Source organism: Pelecanus crispus, chromosome 10 (genome assembly GCF_030463565.1).
Source record: "Pelecanus crispus isolate bPelCri1 chromosome 10, bPelCri1.pri, whole genome shotgun sequence".
Taxonomy (NCBI): Eukaryota; Metazoa; Chordata; class Aves; order Pelecaniformes; family Pelecanidae; genus Pelecanus; species Pelecanus crispus.
The window spans coordinates 22227024-22249781 of NC_134652.1; the positions used below are offsets into that span (position 1 = coordinate 22227024).

The 22758-nt window shown below is 43.3% G+C and overlaps 1 protein-coding gene across 2 annotated transcripts in view; it reads left to right on the forward strand.

Moving 5' to 3' along the window:
- The first annotated feature begins 1234 nt into the window (after positions 1-1234).
- MARCHF8 (membrane associated ring-CH-type finger 8) overlaps positions 1235-22758 on the forward strand; it is a 79459-nt gene continuing 57935 nt past the window's right edge. For both annotated transcript variants that reach the window (XM_075717438.1, XM_075717440.1), the window contains exon 1: positions 1235-1397. In XM_075717438.1, coding sequence (XP_075573553.1) covers positions 1302-1397 — 96 coding nt within the window. In that variant the 5' untranslated portion in view covers positions 1235-1301. The remainder of the gene's footprint in view (positions 1398-22758) is intronic.

Here is a 22758-nt window from a genome sequence, read left to right on the forward strand (position 1 = left end):
CAACTGTAGTACTCCTGTGGAGTCTGACAGAGATAGAACCAGATTGGCATCTTTCGCAGAATCAAAAACCTAGGAAGCTTGGTCTACCTTTAAAACTTCCAATTATTTAAATATTCAGTAAAAAAAGTGTGCAATATAAGTTAAGGGTATGCACTAAGTGCTAGGCTATACTACTTCTAAATTGTTAAGCAACATAATATATAGGCCATCTACCTATTCTCTGGTTTCTGCTGTCACAGATTCAAAAACAAACAAACAAAAAGTTGATATGTTATGGAAACAGAAGAACAGTGCATCATGCAGTTGCCCTATTTAGTATAGTCCCTGCTGTGTTAATTCCCTTCTAATCCTTTCTTTAAACACAATTGATTGTGTCTCATTTGTGGCAGGTTACGTTCCAAATAAACACTCCATGATCCTTCGTGTTTCAAAAAGCTTTTTACTTAATGTAACTTCACTAATCTAATAAAAGGTATGGCTAATTATGCCTGCCTTTCAGATTAGTATTGCCAATTTTGGCTAATTTATGTCTGTCGCTGTCTTTCCTATGTGTAATGCTTCCCTGTTTTATTAGTAAAAGAAGGATAAAGTGCGTGTAGTCCTGTGGATTCCCGATTCCTAGCAAGGGATTTTGATTATATTATTCTCTAATAGCCTTAAGAAAGGAAGAGCTCACGTGATGCACCTTCCTATTGCCAGCTGGTACGTGTTTATATGAATGACAGGAGCCAAATGCAGGCCGCTGACTGTTTTTAACCAAAGCTATTGCATTCAGCCTGATTTGGGATGCTGCCTGAGGCAGTTTGATCCAGTGTGGTGGGGTTGGCAGTTGAGAAAACTACCTGCACGAGCTTTGCTCTCCACACCTCCAGGCAGCGTGTTCTGGCTGCTCAGCTTGGAGAGCTGCTCTTCTTCCTCCTCCCTATCCACACAGACTCGAGCATGATCCCTGCCCTTCGGCTCTGCTCTCAGACCTCTTTCAGAACTGGTTGATTATTTATTTATTTATTCATTTGCATAAATTGTGCTCTGACTTGTCTAGTTCTAGCTCTTAAAACTCCTGTGTCTTTTCTCACCCAGCCAGTGCACCAAACTCTCTCCTGTTCAGAATACAGACAGAAAATAAGTGCACCTTGGTCCAATTGATGGCTTAGATTTGGTTTAGAAATAGTTGCATTTCAAGCTACTTTAACATCATCTAATATTTTTATTTTTTAGGTGCAAGGCCTGACAATGGCACCGAATGAGTGCTACCTTCAAGCCTCCTTCCTGTAAATGATAGGACCAAACAAGGCGGTGTGATGAACATGCCACTGCATCAAATCTCTGTCATTCCAGCTCAGGATGTTACCTCTTCCAGAGTCTCCAGGAGCAAGACCAAAGAAAAAGAGGAACAGGTACTGTCAGATATGCTTGATTTTTCACAGGAAGCTATCTAAGTATAAAATGATAGGGGTTATCAAATCAGACCTGATTCTGTTCCAAAGTTCCAACTCCTTGCATGACTGCTGCTTTTAGTGAAGGTGAATGTTACCAAATTATGTATTTATTCTCATATTTGCTATTTTAAAGCAGCTGGCTGCAAAATTCTAGAAATTGTTGTTGAGTAACTTCTGCAAAATGCAAGCTACGACCTTCTATTTTGCATAACAATTCAAGGCAGGTAGGGATTTTGGATGATGGCTCTAGCGCTGTTGTCACGGAAGCTATTACAGGTGTATTTTACCTTTCTAAAAGAAAAATAGTATGGGGTGTGAACCCCTATATGCAGTCAGCCATGCATCCTGTTTTCCTTTGCTCTTGGCAGCATCTAGTAGCCGTGTTGTGGTTCGTATTGACTGGAATATCATAAGGAAGGAAACACACACCCATATGTATACTTACCATGCTGTTTTCTGGAGATATGACTTGTATTCTTAACCTGGGAGCATGTGTGTGAATGGAATAATTTTGAGGTCTTGTTTTGATGCTAATGAGAAACAGAATGGAAAAATATCTGAAGTATCTAATGATTTTAAGTGTAATAGAATCTTATTAATAGGCTACTTAATAATTTTTAATAACATACTGTGTCTAGTCTTCACATGTCAACCTTATTTACCCCGGACTGTGTCTCTGATCAAACCCAAAGACCTTAGTGTGCGTCATGTGTTAGTGTACACTGTGTTGCATTGAATATTACACTATCCCTCAGTTCCACAGAAACCTCTGTGGTTTTTTAGCTTTGCGTCAACTAATCAGGTCAAGAGAACATTCACACGATGGCACAACTGCAGGGCTTGTTTTGTGGATGGCTCAGCAATGGTTAATTCTGAGGAGATCTAGGGTGATACTGATTACAGATAGGGTGTAGTTTAAGTATAAGGGACTTATACTTAAGGGCCCCACCCCTGTTTGGTGGAAGGGCACGGTCATGGTGCAGAAAGGGCTTCACTGAGACTAACTTTGGGTAGGGTAAAAGAAGTTGTTTCTGATGGGTTAGGATCATCTGCTCTGACTACCCTTCTCACCTGTCAGTTGTCCAGATTGCACCTACCAAAGTCACCGGTGAGTCAGTAAAAATAAATTGTCCCATTGTTATTTTTTTGGAGTCTTCTTAGTAACCTCTTAAAATAGATTCTAGCCCCTCAGATTCTTAAACCAGTAATTAATGAGGCTGGCACACTGCTGCTTTTGGTTGCCAGGACTAGGCAAGAAGTTGTCTTCACAGATGAGGTGCTCCAAATCCATGCAGCACCTTGTCTCAGGAGTCTGCTGGAATCTCTCACTTCCCACCTGTTGCACGTAGTCACCATCAGGGCAGCTCTCTAGGTAAGAGGGCTCTGCTGTTTCTCCCCTTTGGTTCCCTCCCATATAGAAACTGTACGGGCTGAGAGAAACAGCCCCTCTGCCAAATGCAGGGCAGTGCTGTGAATTGACTACCCTCCCCTGGGGTGATGGGGATTAGGAGGCTGATCAGATCAAAACAACTTGTGGTAACTCTGACCATGCAGTGAGTCCAGAAGTGGGAGTCCCAAGTGTCCTTCTAAACCTGTTCTTCATTTCTGACACAGCGACTTCAGTGTTAACAAATCTCCCCTGTGTTTCCTTCATGATAACTAGTTGAAGTGTTGATATTGTTTCCCTTGCCAGGCTGCTATTGTACTTTCACGACTTTAGACATTTGAAACAGAACAGAATGTTTATTTAAATACGTGCAATATTGCAGAGGAAATAATGGGGACTGGGACTATGCAGGCAATAAATTCGGCTAACCTGGAAACACTTCATGTTTCTCAAGTCTTGTCCTTCCTGTCTCCGTAAGCATAAGAATTTATCCTCCAAGTGTCCTGTGTCCTGCCAAAACCCGAGCTGGAACAGCTGGAGCGCTGGGTGAACTGTCTGCTGTCCTTGACACACAGCTATACTGACACTGTGCACGTGAATCACAGCCTGGCCCCTGTGCGCTCTTCCCTGCTCCTGCAAACTGCATTGCTTCTGGTGTTAACCTTTAATGCTGGATCTAACGAATGAGCTGGAGGGCAGTGAAGTTGTTAATGTGCTGACTTTGACCAATCCAGTTAAATTTTCATATTGCATCAGTTAGGACATTCAAGGCTACTTGCTAGTCAGAGTCCCTGTCAACCCTTGGGTGCAATCAGGACCCGCTGGCCATGACTGTGAGTTTTTTGCTTATATTTAAAGTATAAGTAAAGGGGAGATAGGGTGCAAGAGAAAGAAATTGTAGATTATCTCTGCCTTAATCACTTCAAAATGCCTGTTTTCCGTTTGAGGTAGAAACCGCTGCAAGATAAAGAGCAGCATGCAGAGTGAGCATGATCCTGTGTTGAGCAAATCTGATGAGCAGTTGTAGATTATTTTTGTGCCCTAGGTAACATCTGCTGTACAAGAGAAGGACACTAGGTAAAACTGAGAAAGAAGGCATTTGCCTTTCAGTTTTGTAACTTCAGTACAAAGTCAGTGAACTTCAGTACTTTCATATTTCAGTTGCGTAACTTTCCATTACGCAACAGAGCTCACAATTATTTCTTCGTGTTGCAGATGGCGTAGGTGCAGTTCTCATGGATTTCTGCAAACACATACAACAGTTTTTCTGGAGCAAATAACGACATTTCACAGTTTGGTTCAAGTGCCATGATTTTCTTACCTTATCTTTACTATGTAATAGAAACGCTCTTTACCTTTTCTGTGTAGGAACAACAGTAAGCACCTCAAACAAATGTGTACACTGTGGTCTTAAAATGTTTTTGAGTTGTACAAAGCCACTTGCCAATCTGAACAAAATCAAACAAACCCCAAACCACAATCAAAACCAATATTACTACTTCAAAGCTAAATTATGTAGGTTTGCTTTGTAATACCAAGCTGTGTTCTTAGACCAAGTGCATTGCCAGGTGTGTGCTTTGTAGACTGAGCAGGATCATGTATATATCTCCCCTGGTTATTACCAAGCTCTGGTGAAAGCCAAGGCAAATAAAGGTAGAGTGTCAGCTAGCAGATGAAATTTTGGCTTGCTTTTGTTCTTGCTATTTCAAACTAGACCTTTGGCTTCTCTGTACCTGCATCCTGCATCGTACAAGTCCTTCAGAGGAAAGGCGCAAGAAGCACAGCGGAAGAAAATGAAGTACCAGTGTGCCTAAAGAGGGAACTTTGCCAGTCTGTGAAAGATCAGTTTCTTGTCTTATTCCCCAGAAGGAAGATGCTTTATATCCTATTCTCTTATCTTTTGTGATTATGGATGTGCTTAATTACCCACATTTGTAGTAGAGGTGCAGAGGAAAAATTCTCAAGCTGAACAGTTCAGATCTCTTACTGTTTCTTCTCCTTCATGCTTCTGGTCAAGATGTAGCTCTTGTATTTCAGGTTAAGGCTTGACTGGTTTTAATAATAGTTTTTCTTGTTACAAGAGCAAGTTTTCTGGGCTAATGATTTGTGACTAACAGTGAAGAACAGCAAGAAATCTTTACCACCTTTATCACTGCAATCCAGTTTCTCAAACTGGGTGATCTGTAGTCCCTAGGCATGCCTCATGGCAGATGAACAGGTAGATTCAATACCTGTGGAAGTCTGGGGCAAAGATCCTACTGAATTTGAACAGGTGATAAAAGGCAAAGCTCCTGCCTACCATTTCTGTCTTAAGTCTTCAGTGATATGTATAAATAGCAGACCCTGGTAGATTCTGATTCAGGTTAGTGTAATTTTCAAGATTTGAAATAGTTGAAAACTGTGGTTAACAGGAATCTTTCATGAAACTTTGTCCATTTCCCCAGTAAACATGGAGAAGGTCATAAAGGGATTATTACTCTTGCATTTAACTCAGATGAACTGTTAGCTTTAAGGCCTATTAATAACCATCATTAGCTTCTTACTTATCCTTTACTAGGAATAGCTTCATACTTACCTGATTTAAGGGAGAGTCACTCTATTGTTTGTGAGATGCTGCAACCCCCCCACCCCTGTTTGGTGGATAACACACTGGCAGCAATGTTTCCTAACATATCCAAAAGCTAACAGCTCCCAAGATTTGGACTGGAAATGAGGACCCAATGATGGCATGTGGTTGAGGTGTTGCTCTGGTTTTGTTTTGTTACAGCAGTGCCTATCTGAGGGCTTTGTGCCTCGCTTGCTGAAGCAGACTGCTGTGTACCACAAGTTCTTAGTAAACGTTACTGCAGTGAGTGAAGCTGCCTGAGCAATAGCTTTTACACTGCTCTTCTAAAAATGTTTGAGTAACTTCATAACCGTGGCCTCCTGTGCTATGATCTCTGCAGATCCCATAAGCAGATCAGGGATGGACAGGATCAGTGTTTGAATGAGAGAGCATGAGATGCTGGTGCAAGTCATTCTGGGTGCGCAGTACTCTTTCTTCTCAATGGCCTGGACCTGGGAAGCAATTACTGAGTTGTCATCAAAGGTCACATAGCATTTGTCACAGAAGCAGATGAATATGCTAGTCAAATTTAAACTTGTTAGTTCTACTTGATTGACCAAAACTCTCTTCTGTCCTCTGCTCTAGAGGAACTACCTTCTTGTCTTCCTAGTGCTGTGTAGTATTACTGGCTGCTGTGTGCTCAGCAGAGATGCTATGATCGTATCAAACATCTCCAGGTGCTTCTCAAAGCTGTCATCTTGCAGATACTACGACTACTTAATTTGTGTGGATGAAATTATGGTGAGAGAAGTACATTGTGCTGCACCTTGCTAACTTTCTTCTGCCTTCTTAATGACCTCCACCAAGCCAGGAAACATGAAATTATTACTCTGCCCTTAATGGGTTTAGTGGTGAACTTGGTAGTGTTAGGTTAATGGTTGGACTGGATGGTCTTAAAGGTCTTTTCCAACCTAAACGATTCTATGATTCTATCTCTTGCATCCTGTAACACGAAAGGCACTATGGCCTGTTGATTCAAATAAGCCAAATCTTACTGGAAAAGCAGGACTTACTTGAAGAAGAAGAAAAAGCAATAGATGCATTTGCAAGAATTTTTAGTCATAGATCAGTAGCACAATATAAAGGTGCATGCTTTACGTTGTTGAATCCAGCGTGACATGTTGAGAGCTCTTATATTGTTTTTAAGGTACGGAAGTACTCTGTGACCTTTTTAATTTACTTTTTGGACTTTGAGCTGTGAATGTGGGCTCTGACTGGCTGAACTTGATCCAAATACTCAGGCATTTGTAAGGCTGCGTGTGTGTGTGTTTGGTTTCGCTTGACCATTGAACCAAATCATTCATTAAGCAGCCAGGCTGCAAATCCTTTGAGAATTTCACCCCTTATTATTTTTATCCTGAGATTTGTGTGTTTATGTGTAGCTATGTAGTGTATTAACACTGTGCCTGGCATTCTTTCTTTATTAAATTGGCTTCGTATAGAAAATGGTTAACTATTGAAGAATTTTTGTCTGAGTATCCTTTAACTCTTCATGGGAAGCAGAGTATGTCTCTTGCTGTACTGCTTATAGGCTTAGCCGCAAAGTAGGAATTGCAAAGTCCTTTCCTGATAATTCAAACCTTGGCTTTTACTTAGCATGTTTTCAACGGATCATAAAGCATTTCTCAGAAAAAGTTGATGTTGCACTTCCCACTTTTTAAAAAGTAGCAATTAGACAATTTTTTGGCAGAGCAGACAACCTGTGACAGAAGCAGCCCTGAAGAGCTGCAGTGAAAATGCTTTCGTTTCTGCAGTCTGGGAGCAGGTAGGAATATTTCCCAGACCTCCTCATTTGAGAATACGCCAGATGACTGAGACAGTTGTAACATGCTTCTGGACTGTATCCCTGCAGCGATGCTGTTGTGCTGAGCACGTGATATTTCCATGGCTGATTTCTATGCTAAACCAGACATTTTAGTACGTCTGTGTAAGAGCAGCTGCCTGAATATACTCTCACTCCGATTTACCTTTAGCAGGTAAACTGTCTATTGAGGAGCACTAAGTAAATAGGAAAATTGCTTGAGAAATTGCTTCAGAAACTGCTTCACGCCAAATACCTCTCTTTTCTCCACAGGTGCATTTGTACACGCTTGAACACCACCCTGCTTGTGATCTCTCCTTTCGGTTATTAGGAGAGTCGTTCTTGTGCTTGTCGAAATGACTTAGCTGTTGCTTGCATCAAAGCCTTTCTGGGCATAGCACTTTGCAGTTGCTGTCAGGTGTCCCTGCGAACACGCTCTCACAGGGCATTGCCTATTTCTTTACTCCTATAAACTTCTTGGCATCTTGTGGTGGTGTGAATGCCTGAGGTGCTCCTTCTGCCCTTGCCTGCCTTCCTGCCTTCTCCCCATGGGCAGTTGCTGCCATTGCCACCCCTTGCCAGCTTCAGGGCTTTCTTCTCTCCCACGTGTTCCTGGCAAGAGCACCACTAACCTCCCCTTCTGCGTGGTACCTGGAGAGCTGGCAAGAAGCACACAGAGAGCAGCCAGGCATGGATTAAACCAGGGGAATCTGGGATTTAATTTGTTTGTCTCTTACTGCTCTGCTAGATGGTGTCGGGCAAGTCCCTTGGGTGCCTGCACTATCCTTCCTCCCATCTGTCAGAGAGGGCTAGCACTGCTGACTAGCCTAGGGCTTCAGGTCTGTGGATAAAAGCTGGGCAGCTGGAAGTGTTTGTCACTAGGTCCTTTGAGATGACTGTTTTGCCAGAGTCCCACTCTGCAGCTGGTTCAGCTGAGCTGGCCCAAACCTCTGCTGCAGAATGGGAGGGTCTTCCTGCAGGTAGGCATCACTTGATCTCTGTCATGGTGAACTTGCAAAATGCTGTGACTTTCCCAAATTCTGCTCTTGTGTTTGTGTGCAGGGTGGGAAGCTGGTCCTCTCAAACCCTGCTCTTGCAAGCTAGAGCATGCTGCTTCCCAGCAAACCCCTGGTGAAGGGGAAAGAGAGGAGGCAGGAAGCGGGAGGGAGGGAGAGAGGGAGCTGCTCCTGCTCGAGCAGGCCTAACAAAAAAAAGTCGGATCATGACGTTTGATTCTGCATTGTGTTTGTCTTGGAGTGTGTGCAGCATGTGTGTTTGAGGAAAGGAGCAGATGGTTTCTGAGTGGAGATGAATTATGAAAGACAAACTGCGGGAAGTGGTTTCTGAAAGGGATTTGAAGGAGGAGAAAACTCTTTCTTTTAAAAATTCCGTAAACATTACAAAAACTAACAGCCGTTGATACAGCAGCAGGGTTTTTTTTATGTAGTGATGCTTCAGAGAAGTTGTTTCAGGTTTTTTGTTTGCTTGTAATCAGACTCATTTTTATATGATCTCTGTTTTGATTTTGTCTGCTTACTACATGTGAACTCCTTGCTTTGGTGTCTCAAGACCAGAAACTTACAGTTAATTATTATGATCTGTAGCTGTTGCATTAACCTGAATCCTTAAACCACCTCTCTGATATTAACACAATCTCTGTCTAGCTTTCACTAGCAGTTCACTTGAACAAGCTGAGTGTCATTCTTGGAAAAATACGATTTTATAAAATAAGTGCTGGTGTTTAATTATGTGATAGCCAAGTTGGTGGTGGTGTTTTGCAGGTCTGTTGATGTTTCTGGTGTATGTTAATGTGCAACAGCTTTCCATAAAAGCAGCCCTGGATCTGAGCTCATGCTCTTAGGGTTTATATTTTTTCTTCCCAGGCAAAAGCATGCTTGCTTGTTTGCTTTCTAATGAGAAGTGTGTGTCACCCATGATCCCATAGTGAGTTGTATGTGCGTACAAATATCTGCGTCAGTACAGAGTGCCTCTGAAATCATCACAGCTCCACAAAAACATGGCTCAAGGTCCTACTCATACTTTGCAGTGATTTTTATCATCCAGTGGCTATACTGTTTCTTTAAAGTGATGCTGTCAGTTTCCTGCAAACCAATTTTTAAAGTTCTTTGTTTCTTAAAGGTAATTGCTGTAAATAAGAGACACCAGAAGTACAGGGGTTTTTCTCCTATAGGATGTTTTGCCTCATGCATTGATGCATAGCAAGTGACTTTGTGGTTTGCTCTTTCAGACAGGTGTGTTTCTTTACCTGGTGAAATACTTAAAGTAGGTTGGGTTTTGGGTTGTTTGGGGCTTTTTTTGGTTTTGTTTAGGGAGGGTTTTTGAGAGAAGAACAAAGACTAACGATTCTGCCAGGGAGGCATGCTGTGGTGTGGCACTCTCACAGTACTCCAACTTTAGAGTTTTTAAAACTGTGTCTGGCTTTCAAGTTGCTGATTTCCCTTTAAACCCTATACTCCAGCAGTTTAAAGGTGTAACTTCTGAGAAGTTATATACAGCCTTAGATTTGCACCCCTGAATTTAGGTAATTCTGCTTGGCCTTTATGTCATTTATGAAGAATTCTTGATGGAGGTGGGGGAAGTTTTTCTTCAGAAATTGCTCCTCCATGCTTTGCTGAAATCTAAGCTCTTTAGGAGTATAGCCTTCTGAGTCAATAGTCCTCACACCTAGAAACAAAATCCACCTTTGGGATCCATTCGGAGGCTCTTGGTCCCAGAAGTTATGGTCTCTCATCTGCTACTAAACATGTTTCTCTTTGGTAGCAGACATTGCTCCTGTTTTAGGAAGTTGCTTATGGAGATTTTTCATGACAGCCACAAGTCAAAGCATGTTTTTGTTACTGAGCAAGCCCAGCTGTATGTTCCGTGAGGTCTGTGGCTGAAATTCAGAATTTAATTTTCTAGGAGTCAAGAGCTGAATTTTGACATCTTCAAAGACAAAGGGAAGAATGGGATCACCTATTTATGGAGGTCCAAGTTTATTTACAACCCAATTCTCTCTTCTTGTAAACAAGCACTACTTTGATGTTGATGCAAATGAGTAAAAGTGGCCCATTTGTAATGTTTTCATATGCTTGAATGTAGACTGCATCTGATGATTGGACTGATGATCTTAGAGATCGTTTCCAACCTTAATGATTCCTAGTTTTTACTTTCATTATAAATAATCCAGCCACTAAGCCAGGAAACATGAAATTGTTACTCTACCCTTAATTGGTTTAGTGGTGGACTTGGTAGTGTTAGGTTAATGGTTGGACTGGATGATCTTAAAGGTCTTTTCCAACCTAAACAATTCAACGATTCTATGATTCTGTGATGCCTTGTGCACCTGACAACAGGTGGCTGTGTGGGTCAGGGAGAGCACTGTCCTCACATCTGCAGCATTTGGCTTCACCCCTGCACTAACTGCATGCTGTGTGCTCCTACCATGCTCTATAAGGGTGCAGCATCTATGGTGTTCCTGGAGGCAAGAGTCTGAGACCATGTCACTAAGTGCTTTGCACGCACATTACGCATCTGTCAGTGTAACTGCAGGCGTGCATGTTTAGCACAGATATTCATATACTCAGATTCTATGAGTGTGGAAACAATTTTTGGTATAGTTTTAACATTAGATCATTTTCAGTAGTAAGTTTGTATCTTATGCTTAGGTTTTTCAGGGACCTTAGAGTAAAGAAATGGCATGTACATCTAAATTTTTTGTGTAGCCTACCTGAGTGTGTAACAAAGCTGGATTTGGAGACACTGATTTCCAGTGTGCCTTACTGCCTTGAAGGATAATAGCATTTCCTAGTCCTAAGTACTTATACCTTGGAAAATCACTACTTTAGATCTCACAGATGTAGAAGTATCTATGGCTATTTATCTCTAAAAAATTGATCAGATTTTTTTCTAACTCTCAAGTCAAATTCACTCTCTGTGTTAACTGGAACTAAAGTGTGGTTCTGTTCATTTAGTTAAGTATATTGTACTTAATACCTCAATGAACCTGTGGGGGTTTTGGAGGAATTTTTGGCTCCATTTTTATTTTTAAAGTACACTCTAAATTGCTTTAGGTGTGAAAAATTACTTGCTGCTTGATGTTCTTGACTAAGCAGACATTTGTAGTTGTTACCTGTTCTTGACTCATGCACTTCCAGTATGAAATGAAACCTTAGAGATCTACAATATCTTCATATAAAAGCCAAAAGACTTCTTTTGCCTTTGCTTTCACCTTCAGGCCCATTCTTCAAGGAAAAAAGAAAAAAAGAGGAGGGGGGAAAGGTGTGTGTGTTCTGTTCCTTATTTAATGGCTCTTTAGCACACTGTTTGTGCCAAATGTTTTTCTTTTAGATAAAACGCTGTAACATTGGAGAGTATATCGTCCAGCCTACAAGAGCACAGGACGGAGAGTTGTCTTTTGTTTGTGATTCTGTTGTGGTTTTGCAACTGCTCTGTATCACATTCTTACTGCAAACAAACACAGAAATCTTGTCAGCGGGCAGGAAGGTATCAGAACTATGTGTTTCTTACCAGTCTTTCAATTCATTCATTCTTCTGATTGCATGTTTTACTGAAAAGGTCATATTCTAGGTTTATACTTTACTAGCAACTATCTTATAGAATCATAGAATCGTTTAGGTTGGAAAAGACCTTTAAGATCATCCAGTCCAACCATTAACCTACACTACCAAGTCTACTCTAAGCCAATCAAGGGTAGACTAGACTAAACCATGTCCTGAAGTGCCACATCTACCGGTTTTTTGAACACTTCCAGGGATGGTGACTGCACCACCTCTCTGGGCAGCCTGTTCCAATTCTTGACCACCCTTTCCGTAAAGAAATTTTTCCTAATTTCCAACCTGGCGCAGCTTAAGCCCATTTCCTCTTGTCCTGTTGCTAACTACATGGGAGAAGAGACCAACACCCACCTCACTACACCCTCCTTTCAGGTAGTTGTAGAGAGCAATGAGGTCTCCCCTCAGCCTCCTCTTCTCCAGGCTAAACAACCCCAGTTCCCTCAGCCGCTCCTCATAAGGCCTGTGCTCCATCTTCATGCAGGATGGTCTCTGCAGCTGTCTTGCTTCAGTCATCGTTACTATATGTATGCAGGGTTGTTTGTAACAGTGCTGTGTTTACCTTTTGTTGCAACCTTCTTGGACAAGCTTCGATATGCCCAGGAAGTGAGACAACAGTAGATAACCACATAATTAAATACCGTCACCCACACATACACACTTAATTTATCCAAGAGATTGTCTGCCATTCCAGGATGTACCAAATTTCTTTCCCAACCTAGAGGTTAAGACTGCCAGTAGAAATTTGGTGAAGAGGCACATGATGCCTCACTGCAATCTGGGATTATCCCGTTAACAGCGTAAGGCAGTACTTTCCAGCACCCTGATGTTGACTCTGAGTGGGAGCCCCTCCTGGGAGTCCCTGCCTTCCTCTAACACCAGCATCCAGCCGTATGTGTGCCACTCAACATCTTCCAGCTCTGCTTCACCAGCTCGCGTGCTGGCAGTCACCACTTTACTTCGTGCTTCAGTTCCTTTGTCTACACGATTGTATCATGAGGATTGTTCACATTAGCTAATACGTGTAGTGGGCTTCCAGATGATTATTGAAAATATTGACTAATGCCTGGCTTAGCACTGATCTTGTGGAACCAGCGTCAGTATCTTCATTTGATTCTCTGTTGACAAGGCCGAGTTCAGATCTGTCAGAAGTCCAGGTCTTCGCCATTTAACATGTTTTCTATCGGTATCGTTTCTTCCATTTTTAGGTGGAAAAATTTGGGAAAAGAGATAAAAGGGAACACTCTACCATATCAGACATAGTAAGTGTTGGAGTTTGGTGAGCTAAAAGAGACTACTAGGGAGATGTTAATAAGAGACAATAGGCTGGCAAAAAAAAAAAAAAACACAGATGGGGCAAGCATGTTTGGAGCGGGTCCAGAGGAGGGCCACAAAAATGATCCGAGGGCTGGAGCACCTGTCCTATGAGGACAGGCTGAGAGAGTTGGGGTTGTTCAGCCTGGAGAAGAGAAGGCTGCGGGGAGACCTTTTTGCGGCCTTTCAGTACTGAAAGAGGGCCTACAGGAAAGATGGGGACAATCTTTTTAGCAAGGCCTGTTGTGACAGGACAAGGCGTAATGGTTTTAAACTAAAGGAGGGTAGATTTAGGAAGAAATTTTTTACAATGAGGGTGGTGAAGCACTGGAACAGGTTGCCCAGAGAGGTAGTAGAAGCCCCATCCCTGGCAACATTCCAGGTCAGGTTGGCTGGGGCTCTGAGCAACCTGCTCTAGTTAAAGCTGTCCCTGCTCACTGCAGGGGGGTTGGGCTAGATGACCTCTAAAGGTCCCTTCCAACCCAAAGCATTCTATGATTCTATGTCTGCAGCAAGACAGTGCTTTCTCCCAGTTGCATCTTCAGCCCAGCTGGTCTGAGGGATGTTTCTTCTGCAGGAGTTAGCAGGGAGTGGATAACTCACCCAGGTATTAGGGCCTTCTTTTACACTGTTCCGTGTGTTTTGGAGCCTGAATAAGTAATGCTGTTTTGAAAGATCCTTTTTAGTGGTTATTAGAATGAGCTGACTGAAGTATAGGAGCTTGAAGTTTCCATGGGAAACTGGGCCTTTCCCATTAATGTGGCTGGGAGCAAGCAGGCAGGAGCTCAGAGACACAACCTGCAAGGCTGGGCTGCGTTGTCTGCCTCAGAGCTTCGGTTCCAGCTATATGTCTATGCCATTCTGTTTTCATAGAATGCTTTGGGGTTTGTTCTACTTTTTTCCCCTTATCATCTATAAACCTCAGTTTCCATTTGAATGTCGATAGAGCAGAGAGCACAAAGTGTTGTTGTTGCTCATAGGTTTATGAGCATTTTGAACTCCCCCCAGTCCACCCAGTCTCACGCCGAGTAGGACTGGTGGTAGCTGCTTATCTCCTGAAAGTGTTCCCAGTTTTCGCCTCTGCCTGGCCCTGCTGCTCTGCCTCCAAACTGTCAGGAAGCTTCCTGCCACCAGCAATTTGGCCGCAGGCTCTGGTCCCCCCTGTGCCGTCTGTCCCCAGGGATGACATGGGGGTAACCAACTGCAGTAACAATAAGTAGATAGTTGAAGTCCTTCTTTAAGGCTGACTTCTGTCTTGCTGCCTGTAGTAAACCCAGCCAAGGCACACACAAGTCTCAGTGGATTAAAGAGTGAAGGAAGGCAGACGAGATGAAACCATTTCTATGGCCCTGCTGTTTTTCAGTTCAGACATTAAGACAGAAAAAACTGTAAAGTCTGGGGTTCTGGTTTATAACCAGAATTTTTGGGGGTGTTTAATGCAGATCCCTGACCCCCATGTCTGTTGCATACTTTCTGGTGAATTCTTCCTGTGCAATATTTAGGTAGTTTTTATCTGTTGTGAGTTTTGAATCTGATCTATCTGATCTTTTTTTTTTTTTTCCTACTTTTTTTTTTTCAGGAGGAACTTCTGAGGAAGCTCTTACAGTTCCTCTTTATAAAAAAGTTCTGGTTTTTACTTTTTTCCTTCGATTTCTCAAATGTTTGTGAAAGTGTCTTAACTAGTTCCTGCATGTACAGTCTTGTTGGGGAGAACTTGTGTGCAATCCACTATTCTGAACTTGGCTATATTTTCTGAGGCCAAAAAGCAGAACAAAGAGCCAAAACTGTAGATGTGACGGGAAATAAAACCATTTAGGAAGCTCAATATGCCCCTTAGTTGCTTGGCCTTTTCATTCATGTTCAAGCACCCAATTTTCTCTAGTCTGAAGTGCTTTTTGTGGATTTGTTAGGTTGTTTGTTGTGTCCCCCCAGCAATCAGTCTTTTAATTCTTTTTGGAAAAATTCTTCAGGCCATATTGTTATACTCCACTCTTGTTTTGTAGGTGCATTAGTGACACCCACAGTACTTGGGTAAGCACCATTATATTGCTTTGCAGCCTTGTGAATTTACTGTTGCAGTGACGAGTGTTTGAATTAGGCACAGGCAGCAGCCAAAAGTCAGCTCCTTGTCCGCAGGTACTGCTGTCTTTCTGCCTGTTCAATGGAAGCATGAGATGTTATGTGGTATTTGTTAACACTTGGTAGAGAGTTTGGATACTGGTGCTAATTTCATTAAAAATAGATACAAAACCCTCACTTCTTTTTTCTGCTGTGGAATTCACATAGTCTCGGAGAAACATCTGCTGGATCAAACTCTGTTAGCTCCTTCAGTGTGTTCCTGATTGCTGAAATTCCCTCCAGCTTTGTTTGTTTAGGAAAAGTCTGGTGTAATATTGGATCTGCACAGCCTGCAGTGTTTCACAAGCCAGAGAGGAGCAGTGCAGCGCTTGCACAAGCATGATTATGAGAATTCACAGGCAGGAAACACTGCTTGGTATTTAACATTTCCTTATCCTGTCTTGCCCCCATTATGCTGTGCCATCCAAACTGGTTCTTTCTTCCCCTCCACCCTCCTTCGGGGTTAGACCTGGGAAAAGTCCATCAGCTGTTCCCAGGCAGTACCAACTGAGATGGTTGCAAACGAGGTGCTTGGGCACACACAAACTTGGGAGAGGATATAATGAGCTAAAAAGGTGAGATAAATTGGTAGGAACAGGCGGATCCAATCTCTTAATACATGACTCCGTGGCTGGTGCCACCATCACAGCTTTGGTTTTTTTGACAATGGGACGGCCTACATGGCACCAGGCTTGTTGGCATCAAATGGGAACCAACCTTCTCAAAGGGGAAAGAGGGTCTTTGCTCAGGAGCTTGCAGGACTCATTGACAGGGCTTTAAACTAGATGTGAAGGGGGAGAGGGAACATACCAGGCTTGCCTGTGACAAGCTGTGGGATGGTACACAATGGTTAGAGGGACGGGGTGCTACTATGAGCCCTCAACCTGTTGCCCAGAGGCATGATGGGGACGCTGCAACACAGTTGAAGTCTTGCGGAGATGAGCTGTGGGCTCCTGAGATAGTAGGAGCTAACAAGGAAACCTTCATGAAACACCCCAAGGGAAACAAGGGATGTTCCACTGAGAAGGTGCCACGGCCAACAGCCCAGATGAAATGCCTCTACACGAACACACACAGCATGGGGAACAAACAGGAGGAGTTGGAAGGTGCTGTGCTACTAGAAAGCTATGACCTGATTGCCATAACCGAAACCTGGTGGGACGAATCCCATGACTGGAATGTGGCTATCAATGGCTACAGGCTGTTCCAAAGGGACAGGCGAGGAAGGAGGGGTGGAGGTATTGCCCTCTACATAAAGAAATCAATACAGTGTGAAGAGCTGTCCCTGAAGAATAGCCACAAGCAGGTCGAAAGTTTATGGGTAAGAATCAGAGACAGAGGCAATAAAGGGAACCTTGTGGTTGGTGTCTACTACAGGCCGCCTGATCAAGGGGAGCCTGCTGTCAAAGCCTTCTTCCTCCAGCTCCGGGAGGCTTTGCGCTTGCAGACTCTCGTCCCGCTGGGGGACTTCAACCACGCTGACATTTTCTGGAAAAGCAACACAGCAAGCTGTAGGCAATCCAGGAGATTCCTGGAAAACATAGAGGATAACTTCCAAAGCTGGGTAATAGACACCCCTACCCGAGGGGACGCAATACTAGACCTGATGGTCACCAATGGCAAGTGAGCTCATTGGTGATGTCAAGACTGGAGGCAGCCTGGGCTGCAGTGATCATGCGTTGGTGGAGTTCACGCTCCTGAGGGACATGGGAAAAGCGAAGAGTACAGTCAGGACCCTAAATTTTAGAAAAGCAAACTTCCAGCTCTTCAAGGAGTTAGTCAGAAGGACCCCCTGGGAAACGGTCCTCAGGGACAGGGGAACGAACAGAGCTGGCAGATCTTTAAGGACACCTTCCACAGAGTGCAAGAGCTCTCAGTCCCCAAGTGTAAGAAATCAGGCAGGGAAGAGAAGAGGCGCACATGGCTGAATCAAGACATGCTGGTCAAACTAAAGAGTAAGAGGAAGCTGCACAGGCAGTGGAAGCAGGGACAGGTGTCCTGGGAAGAGTACAGGGAAGCTGCCCGGTTGTGTAGGGAGGGGGTCAGGAAGGCCAAGGTGAGGATGGAGCTGAATTTGTAAAGGAATGTAAAGAAGTAACAAGAAGGGCTTCTACAGGTATGTCAACCAGAAAAGGAAGGTTAAAGAAAGCATACCCCCCCAATGAACAAGAATGGTGACCTAGTATCAACAGACGAGGAGAAAGCGGAGGTACTCAACAACTTCTTTGCCTCAGTCTTCACCACAACCTCTCTCCTCACCCCTCCCGAGTCGATGGACCGCAAGATGAGGACCAGGGGGGTAAAGCCCCTCCCACTGTAAGGGAAGATCAGGTTCAAGACCACCTGAGGAACCTCAATGTACACAAGTCTATGGGACCTGATGAGATGCATCCCAGAGTCCTGAGGGAATTAGCTGATGTAGTTGCCAAGCCACTCTCCATCATATTTGAAAAGTCATGGCAGTCAGATGAAGTCCCTGGTGACTGGAAAAAGGGGAATGTTGTGCCAATTTTTATAAAGGGAAGAAAGGAGGACCCTGGGAACTACCGACCTGTCAGCCTCACCTCTGTGCCTGGGAAAATCATGGAGCACATCCTCCTAGAAGCTATGCTCAAGCACATGGAGGACAGGGAGGTGATTTGAGACAGCTAGCATGGATTCACCAAGGGCAAGTCCTGCCTGACCAACCCAGTGGCTTTCTATGAAGGAGTGACTGCATCAGTGGACAAGGGAAAAGCAATGGATGTCATCTATTTGGACTTCTGTAAAGCCTTTGACATGGTCCCCCACAGCATTCTTCTCTCTAAACTGGGGATATATGGATTTGATGGGTGGACTGTTTGGTGGGTAAGGAATTGGCTGGATGGTCACATCCAGAGGGTTGTGGTCAATGGCTCGATGTCCACATGGAGACCGGTGACAAGTGGGGTCCCTCAGGGATCCGTACTGGGACCGGTGGTATTTAACATCTTCATCAATGACATAGACAGTGGGATTGAGTGCACCCTCAGCAAGTTTGCAGACGACACCAAGCTGAGTGGTGCAGTTGACACGCCAGAAGGATGAGATGTCATCCAAGGGAACCTGGACAAGCTGGAGAGGTGGGCCTGTGTGAACCTCATGAGGTTCAACAAGGCCAAGTGCAAGGTCCTGCACCTGGGACGGGGCAACCCCCAATATCAGTACAGGTTGGGGGATGAAGGGATTGAGAGCAGCCCTGTGGAGAAGGACTTGGGGGTACTGGTGGATGAAAAGCTGGACATGAGCCAGCAATGTGCGCTTGCAGCCCCGAAAGCCAACAGTATCCTGGGCTGCATCAAAAGAAGCGTGGCCGGCAGGTCAAGGGAGGTGATTCTGCCTCTACTCTGCTCTGGTGAGACCTCACCTGGAGTACTGCGTCCAGCTCTGGGGCCCTCAGCACAGGAAGGACATGGACCTGTTGGAGTGGGTCCAGAAGAGGGACACCAAAATGATCTGAGGGCTGGAGCACCTCTCCTATGAGGCCAGACTGAGAGAGTTGGGGTTGTTCAGCCTAGAGAAGAGAAGGCTATGAGGAGACCTTTTTGTGGCCTTTCAGTATTTAAAGGGGGCCTACAGGAAAGATGGGTGCAATCTTTTTAGCAAGGCCTGTTGTGACAGGACAAGGAATAACGGATTTAAACTAAAGAAGAATAGATTTAGACTAGACATTAGAAAGACATTTTTTACAATGAGGGTGGTGAAGCACTGGAACAGGTTGCCCAGAGAGGTAGTGGAGGCCCCATCCCTGGCAACATTCAAGGTCAGGTTGGCTGGGGCTCTGAGCAACCTGATCTGGTTAAAGCTGTCCCTTCTCACTGCAGGGGGATTGGGCTAGATGACCTCTAAAGGTCCCTTCCAACCCAAAGCATTCTATGATTCTATGAGAAACTGTCCCTGGATCATGACTGTCCTTTCCTAACCTGTGGCCAGGAAGGACCATAAAAGCTCATCGCACTGAGGGTGTATCTGCTGCTTGAGATGCACTGCAGAGAAATGCCCCACTTTACTATCGTTTTTTACTGATCAGGGGATAACTGATCTTTTTGTACTACAGGTTTCAATTCAGAATAGTTGGGTTTTTTTTTTCCACCCAGACATCAAAGAAGTTCTGATTGGCAGCTTGGAAATTTGCGTAAGGTCTGAAAGGAGGATTTATAGGAAACGAGCAGATGGTCTACTAGAGAATTTCCCCAGGAGGTTGCAGTTATTTAAAAATGGGAGAAACTAAATAGACTGTACAAAATTTGACTGTAAAATTAACTGGCCAGCCAGTAGCTAAGTACTTAACCAAAATGATTCAGCTTGGCCCCTAGCATAAGCGTGTAATGAAGTGATGTGTCTGTGAGCTGACACTGCACACATTATTTCAAGTTTCACCTAGTAAGTGCGCATGAATGAAAGATGACTTTGCTATGCACAGTTCTTGCTGTGGTGAGGCCTGTCCTGCAGCTCTTCCTCTCACAGTAGCAATGTGATTCTTCAGGCATGCAGGAGAATGCTACGAAATGCCATTTATTTTATATGAAATACAAAGCTGTTGAGCAGAACTCCTTTAATTTTTAAATTGTTCTTTTTAACCTCATAAACATAAGAATTAACATATTGTTTAAACTCCAATATTTGATTAAGTAATCAAATATTAAATATTTGAGAAAAAAAAACCCAAGTTGCTTTATTTTGGGGATGCAAGACTCAAGAGTATGTTAACCCTAAGTAGTTAAATATCACATGTCATTTTTTAAAAAATCTGTGAACTCATGTCACTTTGGAGTTGTTTGCCACATGGCTTTAGACTTTCAATAACCATGTTTCCAATGGTTTGGGGGTTTTTTTTTCTGAAGCTGTGATACATAGAAATTGGGGGATTTGTGTATGGGTGGGTGTTTTTAAATGGACAATCAGACTTCTAGTGCAACTCCCATCGTTTCAGATGCTAAGCTTTTAAAAAACACAAACTTTCTATGCTACATTAAATGAATGGATGGATTCAGAAACCAATTGAGTTCATTGTTCTTTAAAAATTTAGGAAAACTTTTTTTTTTTTACTTAAATCCCTATGGAGGACCCTTTTTAGAAGGCAGATAGGCTTTAATTCTTTCATGTTATGTTTTAAATTGAATACCCAATGGAGAGAACTGTCTGAAATAACAAAAGGCATTTAATTACTCTCATGCTCATCTGTCTGTGTTCTGGTTTGCTTCTCCCAGAAACTTACTCATAACACCTGGTATCATGGGAGTAGTCCTGTGGGCCACACACAGACATAGTTCTGCTGAGAGTCCATTGACATAGCGCTGGTGCAGAACGTAATTAAACCGGATTTATCTTCCAGCTTGCTGTGCTTGCATAATTCTTCATAATGGTAGTAATACACCTATTGAATTTAGAAACCAACCTTCATAACCTTTGACCTAACCTCCTGAAGTACTAAGAGGGTAAATATCCAAAGGGCTATGTGAAATTCTGAACTGAACCTAGATACGTACTTCCCTGTATATAAAGCCTTACAAATGTGTGTTTATGGCAGATTTTCCCCCCCTCCCCTCCAGCGATTCATTTCCATTAGACTCAGAGTTCAAGCCTCTGGAAAAAAAAATCTCAGAATTCAACACTATCTTCCAGATACTAAAGAAAACGTCTGGACAGTGAATTCATGGCAGTGCAGTTGCCCAGGTTGAGCTAAGGCAGAAATTTTGTTTGCGAAGTGGTTGTTCGCATTAGTTGCGTATGAACCAAAACCAGGCACCAGTCTGAGGGTGTGCAAGGGTCTGCAAGGCTGACACAGAAAGTGAAGAGTATTCTATTGTTTAACTGAAGCTCATCTGGTATGAAAATACTGAGAGGAGAGTTTTGAACCCTGCCATTGATAGCGCTAATCTTGCAGCTTATTATTACTATTTGCTGGGGTTTCTGAAATTAAGTCAGTTGTGTAGAAATGAACATAACATACCCTGTTTCAAAACTGTTAAGTGTGTTGCACTCTAAATGATTAATTTCAGATGTTTAATCTGCTACTGTTTGTTTATAGTGTAGGATCTGAGTATGCCATATGATTGTTTCCTCTAACAAGCTGTAGTCCTTTTGGCTTTCTTTGCAGAAACAAAAGCTCTCTCTAGAAAGTAGTCCCCCTGCATCTGTCACATTCAGCCCAATTGCTTACCTTGTAGTTCATAGGGTGCAGGGCCGGGTTTATGCAGAACCGCTGCCTTCTGACTTTGGGCAGCCCTGCTAATTCTCTAGAAGCTTCTTGGTTCCCATTTTTAAAATAGTGGTGGAGGAGCTTAATGAAGACATTAAGGCCCCGGTTTTTAAGTGTTAAGAACCTTCACCTCCTTGAGGTTTATCCGTAGAATAGTAATCAGTGAAGTGTTTTCATAGCCTTTGTTAGGGATCTGATAATATTTGCATTGATTTGATTTTTGTATTGGGCTTTTCCTTTTCAAAAAGGAATATTCAGTCTGGGGGGAGGGAGAAAGAGCGAGTTATGCAGAGTGCTCAGGATATGGGACCAGCTGTGGTGGATGAGACAAAAGGTCCATCTAGCTCAGGGTGTTGTCCTTCACCATGAGGGAGAGACAGAATGAGAGAAACAAAAGTATGTACAGAATGGTCCTGGCCGCAAGATTTGTACCATCTAATTTTGTGGTAAAACTGAATTTTGAATGGGGTGCAATCATCTGAAAACCTCAGTTTAAAAGTGGATGTGGCAGGGAACTGATGAGGGCGAGAGGGTGATATGGAAAAAAGTGCAGTTGAAGGGAAAGGAAATTCTCTCCTCTGCCTTGTGTAGTGTGTATAGCATTCCCAGGGTCAGCGGGTGTCCCAGGGAAAGTATGACAATAAATGCAACTATCTGGATAATGTGGTCTGGAGAGTCCTAAGGTTAGCTTTGATCCTTGCAGGAGGATCACCCCTAGCAGAGGTGACAGAGGAGTCCTTCCAAAGTAACAACCAGTCATGACTGAGCACTAAGTGACTCTGATGTGCTGAGTAGCCCTTTCTCTTTGGTCTCTCTCGGTTGTCTTCACCTTTTATCTCTCCTTTTCTGCATAAGTCGCCTGAGGTGGGGGTAGAAAGCAGGGACCATCTCTGAATTTTGGTGTGACCTGAGAAATGCGACATTGCAGAAGTCTAGAGAGTTATGTTGTGGCCAGACTGAAGAGGCACAGTTCAGGATTTAGGAAGCTGCATGCACTCTCACTGTAAATGATACCTTAAAGCCACATTTCCTTTACAGGAAACTTAACGGTTTGTGAGAGCCTTGTCAGTTGTGTTTGGACAGCTATGTCACTTGGATTGCAGGAGGTAACTGATAAAGAGATGCCAAATAATTTGTTGTGTATCTAACAACGAAATCAAAGCAAAACAATTCTGAGAAATAGAACTGAATCCGCAAGTGGCATATATTGACATTTGCCTATTGCAGTATTGCACTTGCAAATAAAGTACTTGCAAATTAGTCCTGTGTTTGTTCACTCTTTGGAAGAATATCTGAAAGC